This window comes from Colobus angolensis, unplaced genomic scaffold (assembly GCF_000951035.1).
Source record: "Colobus angolensis palliatus isolate OR3802 unplaced genomic scaffold, Cang.pa_1.0 Scaffold89, whole genome shotgun sequence".
In the NCBI taxonomy this organism is placed as follows: Eukaryota; Metazoa; Chordata; class Mammalia; order Primates; family Cercopithecidae; genus Colobus; species Colobus angolensis.
The window spans coordinates 2,091,515-2,106,544 of NW_012122820.1; the positions used below are offsets into that span (position 1 = coordinate 2,091,515).

Sequence of the window (15,030 nt, forward strand, 5' to 3'; positions counted from 1 at the left end):
TCCTTATATAACCATTTTTCTATTTTAAAAATTTTTTACTTTTTTAAGACCTTTCAAAACTTTTTTTTCCAAAACTAAGACATAAGCACACACATTAGCCTATGCCAACACAGGGTCAGGATCATCAATATCACTATCTTCTACCTCCAGATCTTGTCCCACGGGAATGCCTTCAGGGACAATGACACACGTGGAGCTCTCCTCTTCCTGGGATGTCAGTGCCTTCTGGATACCTCCTGAAGGACCTGCCTGAGACTGGTTTACAGTTAACTTAAAAAAAAAAAGTAGAAGGAGTACACTCTGAAGTAATAAGTATACTATAATAAATACGTAAACCAGTAACAGTTGTTCATTATTATTATGTATTGTACATAATTGTATGTGCCATACTTTTACATAACTGGCAGTGCAGTAGGTTTGTTTAACCAGTGTCACTACAAACACGTGAGTAATGCATTGTGCTACAACGTTATGATGGCAGCTACATCACTAGGCAATAGGAATTTTTCAGCTCCATCATAATCTGATGGGACCACCATCATATATGTGGGCCATTGTTGACTAAAGCATTACATGGCATGCAACTGTATTTCTGATTATCAAAAACCAGTATAATGGAAAGAAAAATAAACCGTAAACTGGAAGAATAAATTGGCTACACATGTAGTTGATAAAGGGTTGTTTTCTAGAATATGTGTTCATTAATGTGTTTATAACTCCTTTAAGTCAGCAAGACTAAGAAAAACAAGCAGTTGGTGGTGTGTGGGAAGGTGGGGATAGATGTCGCTGGAAATGTGAAGGAAGAAGAAGTATAAATGATTCCTAAACAAATAAAACGTGTAACTTCACTGATATTATTTAGGTGATTAAATAATTTGATAAAAGATTAATTAATAAATTTGTAATGAAGATTTCTATCAGGCCAGGTGTAGTGGCTCCCACCTGTAATCCCAGCACTTTTGGAGGCCGAGGCGGGCAGATCACCTGAGGTCAGGAGTTCAAGACCAACTTGGCCAACATGGCAAAACCCTGTCTCTACTAAAAATACAAAATTTAGCCTGGCGTGGTGGTGGGCACCTGTAATCCCAGCTACGGAAGACTGAGACAGGAGAATTGCTTGAACGCAGGAGGCAGAGGTTGCAGTGAGCCGAGGTCACACCACTGCACTCCAGCCTGGGCAACAGAGCAAGACTCTGTCTAAAAAAAAAACAACAAATAAATTTATTAAAATAAAAACTATTTATATCATACTGCTGTCGCCTGAACCCACTAATCAATGTTATTGTTAAGAATGGGAAAGACCACCAGTTTTGTGTCTCGTGTGATATGCTATGAACCACACAGCCTTACTTATGAAATACTATCGTCAAAAAGACCAAAAACACTGAACTCAAATCTAACGAAGCCGTAACGCCTTTAAATCTTTCAGTTTACAAGAAAAATGAGGACAAGAGGGAACAGATTAAATGGCACCATTAAGAAATAGTCAACAAAGGCCGGGTGCAGTGGCTCATACCTGTAATCCTAGCACTTTGGGAGGCTAAGGCAGGCAGATCCCACGAGTTCAGGAGTTCAAGACCAGCCTGGCTAACATGGCAAAACCCTGTCTGTACTAAAAATACAAAAATTAGCTGGCGGTGGGGTGGCTAAGGCACGAGAATCGCTTGAACCCAGGAGGTGAAGGTTGCAGTGAGCTGAGATTGCACCACCGCACTCCAGCCTGGGCAATAAAGTGAGACTCTGCCTCAAAAAAAAAAAAGAAAAAAAGAAAAGAAATAGTGGAATCCAGAATGTGGTACCTAGTACAGGGCAAGTGACCCAGTGTCATCAGGAAGTTAATGCCATTAAGAAATTAGAAGTATGAAGTACTGGGGCATTTGTCCAAGCACCATTTATTCAAATGAATATTCTTTCCCCATTGAATTGGCTTGGTACCCCCCTTGTCAAAATTATGACCAGAAAGTTAGGATTGATTTCTGGACTCTCATTTCCTTTCCATTGATACATTTGTCCATCGTTAAACCAGTACCAACCCAGAAGCTTTGTAGTATGTTTTGAAGTATGAGTAGTCCTCCAACTTTGTCTCTTTCAAGATGTTTTTGGCTATTCTGGCTCCTTTTTATTTCCATGTGAATTTGAGAATCACTTGTCAATTTCTGCAAAAAAACAACAGCTCAGATTTTTATAGAGATTATGTTGAACCTGGAAAGTATTGGCCATCTTAACGATATTAAGTCTTTCATCCATAAACATAGATATTCCATTTATTTTAAGTCTTTTATTTCTTTCAACAATGTTTTGTCATTTTCAGTATATATATCTTACATTTCATTTGTTAAATTTATGCCTAGATATTTTATTCTTTTTGATGTTATTTTAAATGGAATTGTTTTCTTAATTTCATTGTCATTGCTGTGTATGGACATACAGTTGATTTTTGTATATTGCTATTATGCCCTTCAACATTTGAGTGCTCATTTATTGTAACTGATTTTTAGTGGATTCCTTACGATAAGAGCATGTCATTGTAAACTAAAGATAGTTTATGTCTTCCTTTGTGATGTGGATCCTTTTTAATTTTTTGTGTGGCCCAGTACCCCTGGCTATTATGTCTAGTACAGTGTTAAATTGAAATGATAATAGTAGACATTCTGGTCTTGTTCTTGGTCCTAGTCTTCGAGGAAAAACATTCAGCCTTTCATCATTAAGGATGATATTACCTGTGGGTTTTTCATAGATGCGTTTATCAGTTGAAGAGGTCCTCTTCCACTTCTAGTTTGTTGAGTGTTTTTAGCATGAAAGGATGTTAGAACTTGTCGAATGCTTTTTCTCCATCGATTGAGATGATCATAGAGTTTTTTTCTTATAGTCTATTAATACGGTGTATTATTAATATGATATCCAGTAGCCTTGAGTCCATTTAGTGTTGCTATAAAGGAATACCTTGGGCTAGGTAATTTATAATGAAAAAGGTTTCTTTTGCTCATGATTCAGGATGACTTGAAAGTTCAAGAACAGGTGTCTGTACCTGGTTTGGGCCTCAGGGTGTTTCTCCCCATGGTGGAGGGTGAAGCGGAGCCAGCTTTTGCAGAGGTCTTATGGTAGGGAGGAGGCAAGACAGGTGGGGCGGTGCCATGCTCTTTTTTTAACAACCAGTTCTTTCTCAGTGAACTAATAGAATGAGAACTCAGTTCATCCCCGAGGAAGGGCATTAATTTATTTGTGAGGGATCCGCCCCATGACCCACATAACTCCCACTAGGCACCCCACCTCCAACGCTGGGAATCAGATTTCAACATGAGATTTGGCGGGACAGATATTCAAACCAGGCCAATTACATCGATTCATTTTTATATATTAAACCACCTTTGTATTCCTGGGATAGATCTCAATTTTTACATGTTGTTGGGTTTGGTTCTCTAGTATTTCGTTGAGGATTTTTGCATCTGTATAGGAGATATTCCTCTGTAGTCAGTTAGTTCCCTCCCTGAATCCCTCCCTTCCTTCCTGGCTGGTTTTGGTATCAGAATTGCTTGAGCCCAGGAGGTGGAGGATGCAGTGAGTGCTCTCTCAAAAAAAAAAAAAAAAAAAAAGCATCAAAAAAGCATAATGTTGGATGAAATAAGAAGATACTGTTTATATGAAGTTCATAAACTGGTAAAACTAATCTGTGATTTATTTTGGCATGTATACATTAGAGGTAAAAATAAAGACATGTGAGGGTGTAACACTAAGAATGCTGATGACCTTTCGTGGGAGATTCAGCGGGATACAGTTGCAATTGCACTTACAAAGCTCCCGGGTAGTGAGTATATACATGTGTGCTTTGCTCTTGATTCTAAAATACAGGCATATGGTAGGCCCCTTCTTTTGCATGCAATATTTGACATTGCTCATTCATAAAATGTTAGGTAGTTATGTGCAATATAAAACACTGGTAAATCTTTTTTTGTGGGAGGCAAGCCAGCCAGGTGCCGAGGCAGGAGACCGAAGGCACAAGCTGTTCCAGTATAAGAGAGAAAATAATCAGAATAATAAAAGTTATATTAGAAATAGGATAGAGATATGATTATATATGGATATGATAAATCATTAGCTTGTAGTGTTACTTTGTGTTTTATTATTATTATAATCTCAGTTCTGTAGTTATAACCTAAGAAAATACCAGGCCATACAGAATTAGGAGCTGAAGGGACACCGTGAGCAGTGACCAGAAGACAAGAGTGTGAGTCCTCTGTCACGCCCAGATAAGGGCCGCTTGAGGGCTCCTTGGTCTAGCGGCAGCGCCAGTGCCTGGGAAGGCACCCATTACTTAGCAGACTGGGAGAGGGAGTCTCCGTTTCCCTGGGGGAGTTAGAGAACACTGCTGCACCACCTCTTGTGGGAGGCCTGACGTTAGCCAGGCCTGCCCACCGTCATCCGGAGGCTTCAACCCCTCTCTGCGGTGCTGTGCTTCAGTGGCCGCGCTCCTTGTCCAAGTTCACATTCCTCCTGTACACCTGGTTCCTCCTCTCGGGAGTAGCAGAATTAGTAAAAGTATGAAAGTCTTTTGATCTTTCTGTTAAGTGCATACAAGAAATGCTGACGGATGCTGTCCTTCCTCCCTGCCTCGGCTACCTTAAAGGGAAAGGCCCTCTGTCCGGTGCACACGTGACTCGCGTGACTTTATCAGTCATTTGAGATGACTCACACTTCTTACCCTGCCCGCTTGCCTAGAACACAGTAAACAGCAGTGAGTGCAAGCGTGCGGGGCCGCTACCCATCTCTGCGTCTTGGTGGTCCCCCGGGCCCAGCTGTCTTTTCTCTTATCTCATCTTGTGTCTTTATTTCTGTGATCTCTCATCTCTGCACACAGAGAAAACCCCCAGGCCCCGTAGGGCTGGACCCTACATTTTTTCCTACAATTTATGAGTAGTCTTTAAAGCCGTAATCTTTTGCAAAGTAGGTAGTAAGTTTCTTCTAACCATGACTTTTGAAATTCTTCTATCTTCATACTCATAAAAATGAATTTTAACCATTACAGTGTATGCCAAAATTGGTTGCATATGTATTGTAAATGAAAACATGAAACAATAAAGCATTTATAAGAAAGGATAGAAGAGTACTCATGACCTTGAAGTAGAGAAAATCTTATTCAGTATACGAAAAGCTCTGAGCATATAAGAAATATAAAGGAGAAAATTGATTAAACTCCATTAAAATTAAGAACTGCTCATTATTACAAGTGCTTAAAGTAAATGTTGGTATTTTCACACAATGGCATACCATACAGTTACGATAATTGCATTGTGCAACCTGGATGAATCTCACAGATAGTACAGATTTTAAAAATCTGTAAAATTATATACTACATAATTTCATTTGTATAAATTAAAAACAAACAGTCAAAATTAATCTAGAGTGTTAAAAGACAGAATACTCTTTTACTCCAGTTACTCTTGGCCGGGCGCGGTGGCTCAAGCCTGTAATCCCAGCACTTTGGGAGGCCGAGACGGGCGGATCACGAGGTCAGGAGATCGAGACCATCCTGGCTAACACGGTGAAACCCCGTCTCTACTAAAAAATACAAAAAACTAGCCGGGCGAGGTGGCGGGCGCCTGTAGTCCCAGCTACTCGGGAGGCTGAGGCAGGAGAATGGTGTGAACCCGGGAGGCGGAGCTTGCAGTGAGCCGAGATCGCGCCACTGCACTCCAGCCTGGGAGACAGAGCGAGACTTCGTCTCAAAAAAAAAAAAAGAATACTCTTTTACTCCAGTTACTCTTTATCTGGAAAGGGGATATGCGGGCAGTTTCTGGGGTACTGGTAATGTTTAGTTTGTTCTGTGTGCTGGTTACATACGTGTGTTCACTCAGAAAATTCTTAAAGCTGTACATTTATTATTTGTGTATTTTTCTATGTTTATTTTATATTTTATAAAACATTTCCTCAAATGTTGAAATGAATAGGAGTGTGTATGGAATGGGTTTCCATTTGTGTAGAAAAAGGAGGAATAGGTTATTTATAGATGCTTGCTGGTGTATATGTAAAATATCTGTCGAAGTTATGTAAGAAAGTGACAACGTTGGTTGCCTGGAGTGGCAAAAGACAGGATGGGAGGACGATTTTTAGAGATCTGTTTAAGATAAGTTCATGAAAGATGGGCACATCCTGTGCTTTGTGTGTTGGAGCTCCTATAAATGGTTCTTATCCATTACTGATTTTATGTTATAAAAACATAGCTTGATGTATTATTTGTACCCTATTTTAGATAAAATTTTACATGAATTAAACTGATAAAATTGAATCAATGGTATATGTTCATGTAAAGCTTGCAGATATGTGAATACATATCCCAATGTGTTACATAGCAATATATTTGTTTGTTTAGTAGAGACAGGGATTCTCCATGTTGGCCAGGCTAGTCTCAAACTCCTAACCTCAGGTGATCCACCTGCCTTGGCCTCCCAAAGTGCTCAGATTACAGGCGTGAGCCACAGCGCCTGGCCTTAACAATATATTCTTATGGCAACTGGGACTGTGAGGATGCTGTTAGCAGAAGACATTTTACTTGCTCACTTCTGGAAGGATAAAATAATTCAGGTGCCAAAAAAGCTAAATGCATCTGCTTACTAGCATTGTTTAACAGCTGTTACCAATCAACATGGAAGCTTTGTTTAGGTATGAAGCACTAATTTCCAAGGGTCAGTGAAACAACTTTGATTTGTCATGCTGATTTTTGACTCTAGGCTTCTCTGTTTCAGCCTCACGCAGATGGGGCTTCTGTAGGAGTCAATGAATGGCAAATGCCCCACCTCTACCTGCCCTACCCTTTACTTCTGAAAAGTCTGGTTATTACCAAGATTATTTCTTGGCAATTAACAACTTAACATAAATTCTTGTAATTGATGCAGTTGGCTGTTTGGTTACATTTGCTTCTGAATTAAAAGGAACATGTTTATTTAAATAATTCTGATTTGGTAGCCACCTGGACTAAGTGGAAATTACTGATAAAGCACTTACGTTGTTCTCTTAGTTTCTTTTCCTTGTGTTTTGGCATTTTGTCTTTCTTCTCTGGTGGTTTTTTGTTTGTTGTTTTTCAGGTCTGTTTCTGTCAAGGCTTTTTTTTTCTCCCCCCCACTCCCATGTCATTTTTAAAGCATTCTGTCTCCTTTCTATCCTTTATATATATATATACACATATATATATTTCTATTCATATATATGTGTGTGTGTGTGTGTATACACACACACACACACACACACATCTATACAGGTATATAGATATATATTTCCTTCCTGCCTTCCTTAAAAAAGAAACCCTGCCTACCTGGATTTAGAGCAAGAAATTGTCTGATTGAATTCTAGCAGTTTCTTTAAAAAGAAATTCTTCTTAATGCTGTAAATAGGAAAATTTTAGTTTAAAGGACTAAAAATTATTCATCTATGTATGCAGGAAATCTGTTATTAGTATTAGCCAAGTTTATGTCTTTTATTTCCTAAAATCATTCTGTATATTATTTTGTTTTTTTATGTTTATATTTGTATTATATTATTTCCATGGAAATTTCTGGGTCATTTCCAGAGAACTTCCTTAAAAGGTATTGTCAGTGGCAGCGTGCGGCTTGTTAACTGATGACTCGACACCCTTGCATGTATTTTCTTTCTTTCTGACCGAAACTGAAGAGAATTATACTGTATAATTATTATACTGTAAGGATGTTATTATCTGCTACATTGATTCTTGATATATACATACACATATCTGATCCAGAAAGAGTACAGAATTTTTACTGTGTTCCCGGGTCTCTCCAATTTTCTGGACCCAGGAGTTGCCTGTTACCCAGGTCCTCTGACTTTTATTAATCAAGATGTTCTGTGTTTCTCCTTCCCATATTTATGATAGGTGGAGGAGTTACTGATGGCCATGGAGAAAGTAAAGCAGGAACTAGAATCCATGAAAGCAAAGCTGTCCTCCACCCAACAGTCTCTGGCAGAAAAGGAAACTCACTTGACTAATCTTCGGGCGGAGAGAAGGAAACACTTAGAGGAAGTTCTGGAGATGAAGTAAGTGTTTGTATCTTATTCTTCAAGCATATGCTTAGTGGAAATACTTTTTCTCCCTGTCTTCATCTGGCTCTGTTTACTACCCCAGTACACTTCGCTAATTTTAATGCTAACTTGTATTTCTCACTCTCTAGAATAAATTTGGTCAAAGGTGGAACAAATCCTGATCAAATAGAAATATTTTTGGTTCCTCTAATGAATTTTAAATCCTCTGGCTTATACTTATCTGTGTGTAATTAACTCTCTGAAATTCCTAAAATCTTCTGGAAAGTTCAGGCAAAATGGTAAGCTTACTGGGAAGAGGGCTATTGGTTCTGAGGTGGTAGGAAGACTAGGCAATTTTTAAACACATTTTTTTATTATAAACATTTCCAAAGGTACACACAAGTAGAGAGAATGAACCCCCATATACCTGTCTCCACGATTGAATAGTTAACATTTTGCCACACTGGAAACCAGTTTTTAGAAAATTGTCACTTTTAGCAAAACTTTGCTATACAACATTTTCCTGCTTCCCCCACATTTTGTAGGTTGCTGAGACTATAATCTGTTGTGAAGCATGTATACATCTGCTAATACATGGTAAATGTTTCTTTTTCTTCTCAGTAACCTTCTATTTAAAACAAACATGTCTTTTTGCCTTCCCCTTACCTAAAGGCCCTACTATTATAACCAGGTCTATTGTGGGATCCCTCAGTTACCTTCGTGATGTCAGCAGTTATCTTATTTTTGTTGTCTTCTTTTCTGTCTCAGAGGATAGGTTTTCTTCTCCTTCATAAGGCCAGATTCTTATTTCTGTCACTGATTTTAAGTCCCCACCTCAGCAGCCTTTCGCTGTCAGTTCTCTCTCACGTAATCCCTGCTCACTTCTTCTCTGCATAAATGCACAGTCTGTCTTTGGCCTAAAATAACATTTTTTCACTCCAACTAGTGCTTTAAACTGACATCAGATTACTTTTCTGCTACTTTGAAATATCAGTAAACTTTGAATACCTGAATAATAGAGCTGTACAGAATCTTGCCATGATACCTTAGCATGAATTCTCATGGGACATGATGATTGCGGTATTGTGACTGCAACCCAAGAATGTTGAGGTGTCCTCTGTGCTTTCACGTTCTTGGGCTACAGTGCAAGGCTAAGAGATTCTATCCTTTTAGAAAAACGTTACAGGTGATATGTCTTGGAAATAATGCATAAGTGAAGCCAGAAGTGGATTGGCATACGGGGAGAATTAAGAGAGGTTAGGGTTCCAAGTAGCATCAAGAGAAAAAAGCTTGCAAATTTAAGTGGAGAAAGGGAAGTCCTCCCTGTGACTATTGGCAATGACACTAGATTCTTCACTCTGTAGTCATTGCAGGACCCACCATATTTTAAAGGTTTAAATTATTCAATTATTGATCATTGAACAAGTAAAAACACTTAATCTACCTAGAGAACTTGAGAGGCGGAAATATGAGGGGAATGAAATGTGCAGGGAGGCTGAAACATGCATATGTGTGACTCTGGATCTAGAATAAGAAATAGTCTTCCCTGAGGAAAAGGTAGTTGGCCCATTTGTATAGAAAATTCTTCAGCAAAGCACTAGAATAGCCTTGTTTTCTGGAATAATCCTGACCTCATCAAGCCAAGAGAAATGAATTAATAGCTGTTTTCCATTCCTAGCCTATATTATTGTAATTTTTGAGCGTCTGTTACAGATAAATGGTGACCGTAAGTTTGGGGAGACGTAAAACGGTTCACTTGGTAGCCTGCCAGTGATGCATTAGAAACATTTGCGTTGGTTAGCCAGCCCTGAAGAGAAGGAACATTTTTATTGGCAGATCCCACAATGGTTCTTCTCTTCCTTATGCTGTGGTTTTGTTAACCATTACTTTTTTATTCCACTTTTATGTTAGCCTTTTTCCCTAAGAAAGAAAGGATAAAAGGAAGCAGGGGAAAAATAATAAAATAACAACTGTAATAACTGTAATAAATTTTAAGTATCAGTTGAGGTCATGAGGTTCACTATTAAGAATTCTAGATGAGCTGGTTCGTTCGACACTGCCCTGCATTCAGACTCCTCCTGTAGTCCCACCCTGCATCAGCATTCAGAATAAATTTTACAAGATCCATTTTTTATTTTTAATAGAATGTTTATTGAGCTGTGAATTTGACTGCCCTGACAACTGGTTTGTTCAGGGAAGCGGTGGCAGAGCTCTTTGGTTGCATTGAGACTTTAGAGCTATTCAATAGGTAGCCTCCTATGTGCAGGCAGTTCATTGTAAGTCATTCAAAGAATGAAGCCAACGAGTAGAAGTTAAACAAATCACTATACGCATTGGGAGCTTAAAAAAGAAATAAATATGATTTAAAAGTTGACGTCAACACAGGTGAAAAATGAAAAATATTAGAATCTCCTGAACTGACTAGACAGACATGTTTAGAAGACTGGTCTTCTCTGGAAACAAGTAAAGCTGGGAGAAAAATCCAACTATCTCTGTGTTAAATTATATACTCATGAGATGCCTTCTGGCCGTAAAAAGGTCTCCCACAAACAGAATAAATTTTCATATGTACCTAAGAGGAATCCAGTACTAAATTCTGACATTTTAAACATTATTATTATTATTATTTTTTTTTTTTTGAGACAGAGTCTCACTCTGTCGCCCAGTCTGGAGTGCAGTGGCCGGATCTCAGCTCACTGCAAGCTCCGCCTCCCGGGTTTAAGCCATTCTCCTGCCTCAGCCTCCCGAGTATCTGGGACTACAGGCTCCCGCCACTTCGCCCGGCTAGTTTTTTGTATTTTTTTTAGTAGAGACGGAGTTTCACCGTGTTAGCCAGGATGGTCTCGATCTCCTGACCTCGTGATCCACCCGTCTCGGCCTCCCAAAGTGCTGGGATTACAGGCTTGAGCCACCGCGCCCGGCCATTTTAAACATTATTGACAGGAGAGAAAAGTAGAGAACAATTGCAATTAAGAGAGCTGTTAACAGGCCGGGCGCGTTGGCTCACACCAGTAATCCCAGCACTTTGGGAGGCCGAGGCGGGTGGATCACCTGAGGTCAGGAGTTTGAGACCATCCTGGCTGACATGGCGAAACCCCGTCTCTACTAAAAATATAAAAAATTGGCTGGACGCGGTGACTCACGCCTGCAATCCCAGCAGTTTGGGAGGCTGAGGCCGGTGGATCACAAGGTCAGGAGTTTGAGACCAGCCTGGCCAACATGTACTAAAAGTACAAAAATTAGCCAGGTGTGGTGGCGCACACTGTAATCCCAGCTACTCAGGAGGCTGGAGGCAGGAGAATCACTTGAACCCAAGAGGCGGAGGTTGCAGTGAGCCGAGATCACGCCACTCTACTCCAGCCTGGGCGACAAGAGTGAAACTCTGTCTCAAAAAAAAAAAAAAAAATTGTGGGGTTGCTGACATTTAAAAAAAAAAAAATCTCATTAGGGATTTATGACATAGTGTTTCAAATTAACCACGAAGTTGTAAATAGTTATCCAAATTATATCCTAGTAACAATTTAGGGGGGAAAAATAAAAATTAAAATGCATTCTGAGTTACGTAAGAGTATGTTTACTCTTCACAAAGTCATTTATTTATACTTCCACCAAAAGCCATTTTTTTTTAAAGTCTGTACACATATGATAAAAGACTTTCAGGGGACTTGGAAGCATTTTTCACAATGGGCTGGAATACTGAGGTTGAATGTTATGTAGGAAACCCACATAAATTAATATAAAATTATTTTACACTTGAAAAAGAAAACAAAATATGTTGTACAGTATAGCTATAAACAAATAGCATTGGTGGGTCTGGGACTAGTTAAAATTATAAAGCAAAGTTTATATCTACAATCAGCTATCCCTTGAGACTCCTCCTCAGTTTTGCTTAACTGTCTTATTCTGCTCCCCCTTTTTTCTGCCCTGATATTCAGTGCTCTTATACAGCACACCCTATAGAAATGTATTTACTTTCTTGTGACCTGAATTGGAATAAATTACAAATAACCCTAAATGTTCTTTGACTTTCTCCTTCTCTAAATTTTAAACTTATTTTTAAATAACTTCCAAATAGAAGAAACCACGTTTAAAAAAAAAAAAATCCATGCTTTCTAACATATTTTTATGTAAAAAGCCTCAAGTGGCTGGAATAAGGTCTAGCAAATAAAGAACTAAACTTTTCAGGTAAAGGCTCCCAAAGTCCCTCTTGTTTTCAACTTTCAAAATTCTTTCTGTCTCTCTATCAATATGTGGTTCACATGTAAAAATGTGCTTACCTGTGCAGGGATGAAATTAAGACTGCCTGTCATCTACTCCTCACAAGAGGAAGGGAGTGAGATTATTGTCCTACTTTTTCCTTATCTTTTCTTTTCTTCTCTGCTGGAGGTATAGGATCAACCCTGATCCCTTTTGTTAAATATAAATGAATCATTTAAAAGGTTAGTTATTGCAGGTAGGTAACCTGATGCCTTAACCTAATTGCAATAACCATTTGAAGAAAATCTGATATATAATTTACCAGTATGGCAGGTGTTTTTGGTTTTGTTTGGATTTTTGATGTTTTTTTGTTTGTTTGTTTTTTAATTTTCCTTTCAGGACCATCTTTTTCATTGTCCTCCAGAGTGTACCCTATAGGTAGCTACTCACTCTGCAAATAGGTAAAACTCCCCTCAAGCTATGGATCTCAAAGATAGTAACGTATCCATTTAATCATCAGCTTTTCTTTCAGAAGTTACTGAATGAAAGAGTATTAGAAGATGCTCTGTGTAGCAAAGGATGTGCTTACATTTTGAGCCAGTTTGCTTACCCATGAAACAGGCATAATAATACTTAGCCCCATCTCATGAAGTTGTTGTGAGGATCAAATGGATTTTAAAAAAACACGTTTACGTTGGTAAAGCTGAATGCTTGCAAAGCATGATATTTACAACTGAAAATCCAATCTGTACTTTTGTATTTGTACCTGGAGAAATCACTTAACTTTTCAAGTTTGCAGTTTTCTCACTCAGATTTGAAAGGGTTTCCTAAATCTCTGAGATCCCCCATCGATTTAAAAATTGTGTACTTTGGCCAGATGACCTCCTGAGGTCCCTTGATTCTGTAGTCGTAAATGTCCTGTGTAAATCAGGGAAGTAATTCATATGCAAACAGTATACTGAGGAGAAGCTGGAGGCCAGATGTCATGATTCCTGGCTGAGGACTAGGCTACATGTTCACTGAGTGAGACTGCCCAAGGCTTACCAGAGATGAGATGCTACAGAATGAGAGTGGAATTGTAATGTTAGAGCAGTAGGGTATCTGCAGTTCCAACCCAGTCAGCATGGAGAAATCCTTGTTAACTTCAGTTATCTAGCTGAGATAACAAAAAAGATAGGTTTTAGGAGTGAGGACCATGCTCTAATATCAGGCCTACTCTAGGCCCAGGCTAAGACTAGTAAAATGAGGCCCCAATTAAGTCTTATAGGGTAGACCAAATTTGGATGGTGAGTCTCACTGAGATAGAGAAGCCTGGGAAGTATCCTGAGCTCTCAGCAGATCCGGCTATCAAAGGTTAAATCCAAATCTATACAAGTGCAAGGAGTAAACTATTAACTGACTTATATGTACCAGAATAAAAATCACTGCTCCTCAGAAGAAATTAACAGAACCATATTTGCAATAGATCCCATGTTGAACTTTTAAAAATTACCAGACATGCAAAGCACCAGGAACATGTGATCTGTAGAGCAGAAAAGGAGCATGCGGTAGAAATCCCCTCTGAGGAGTCCTATGTGGTTTAACAGAAAAAAAACAACTAAATTCACCCTTATAAATATACATCAAAGAATTAGAGAAAAATGTCATGTTGGTGATGGATAGATAGGAAATCTCAACAGAGAAAGGAAAACTATTTTAAAATGGAAATTTGACATAGTAAGAACTTGTCTCTACAAACATTTTTTTAAATATCAGCCAGGTGTGGTGGTGCACACCTATAGTCCCAACTACTTGGGAGGGTGAGGTGAGAAGATCGCTTGAGCCCGGGAGATCGAGGCTGCATGAGCTGTGATTGTGCCACTGTACTCCAACCCGGGCACCAAAATGAGACCCTGTCTCAAAAAAGTAATAATCATAAAATGAAAATGGAAATTTGATAATTGAAATAGAAATGAAAAATTTATTGGATAGTCTTTTTTTTTTTTTTTTTTGAGATGGAGTCTCGCTCTTGTTGCCCAGGCTGGAGTGCAGTGGCGCCATCTCAGCTCACTACAACCTCCGCCTCCCTGGGTCAAGCAATTCCCCTGCCTTAGCCTCCCGAGTAGCTGGAATTACAGGCGTGCGCCACCACGCCCAGCTAATTTTGTATTTTTAGTAGAGACAAGGTTTTTCCATGTTGGTCAGGCTGGTCTCAAACTCCTGACCTCAGGTTGGCCTCGCAAAGTGCTGGCATTACAGGCATGAGCCACCGCACCCTGCCTGGTGGATAGTCTTAATGGCAAATTAGAGCTATCAAAAGAAGAGTCATTGAACTTCAAAATAGATCAATTGAAATTGTTCAGTCTATAGAACAGTGAGCAAAAGGATTTTTACCAAATGAACAGAGCCTCAGTGACATGTAGGACAGTTTCAAATGGTTTGACATGCATGTAACTGGAACACTAGAAGGATAAAAGAGTGAGAATGAAGCACATGAAAGATAGTTTTTAAAAATGACCAACATATTTCTCTAATTTAATTTGAAACCATAAATCTTTGATTTACAAATCCCGGAAACTAAGTGAAACCAGTAAGATAAATACAAAAAATAAAAAATCACAACTAGAAATATCATAATCTAGTCGCTGGAAACAAAATATGCAGAGAAAAATAAAAGCAGCCTAAGAGAAAAGGCACAGCACATAAAGGTAAACTATGATAGCTGAGTCCTTATCAGAAACAGTGAGGACCTGAAGACAATGGAACTTCTTTTAGGGTACTAAAAAAAAAAAAATTAGCCTAAAATTCTGTAACCAGAGAAAAAGA

General features: G+C 38.9%; 1 protein-coding gene across 1 annotated transcript in view; it reads left to right on the top strand.

Moving 5' to 3' along the window:
- Positions 1-15,030, top strand: part of ERC1 (ELKS/RAB6-interacting/CAST family member 1) — a 580,149-nt gene that overhangs the window by 342,871 nt on the left and 222,248 nt on the right. Inside the window, exon 16 of the mRNA XM_011931005.1 lies at positions 7,883-8,043. Within this exon, the coding sequence (XP_011786395.1) occupies positions 7,883-8,043 (161 nt within the window). The remainder of the gene's footprint in view (positions 1-7,882; positions 8,044-15,030) is intronic.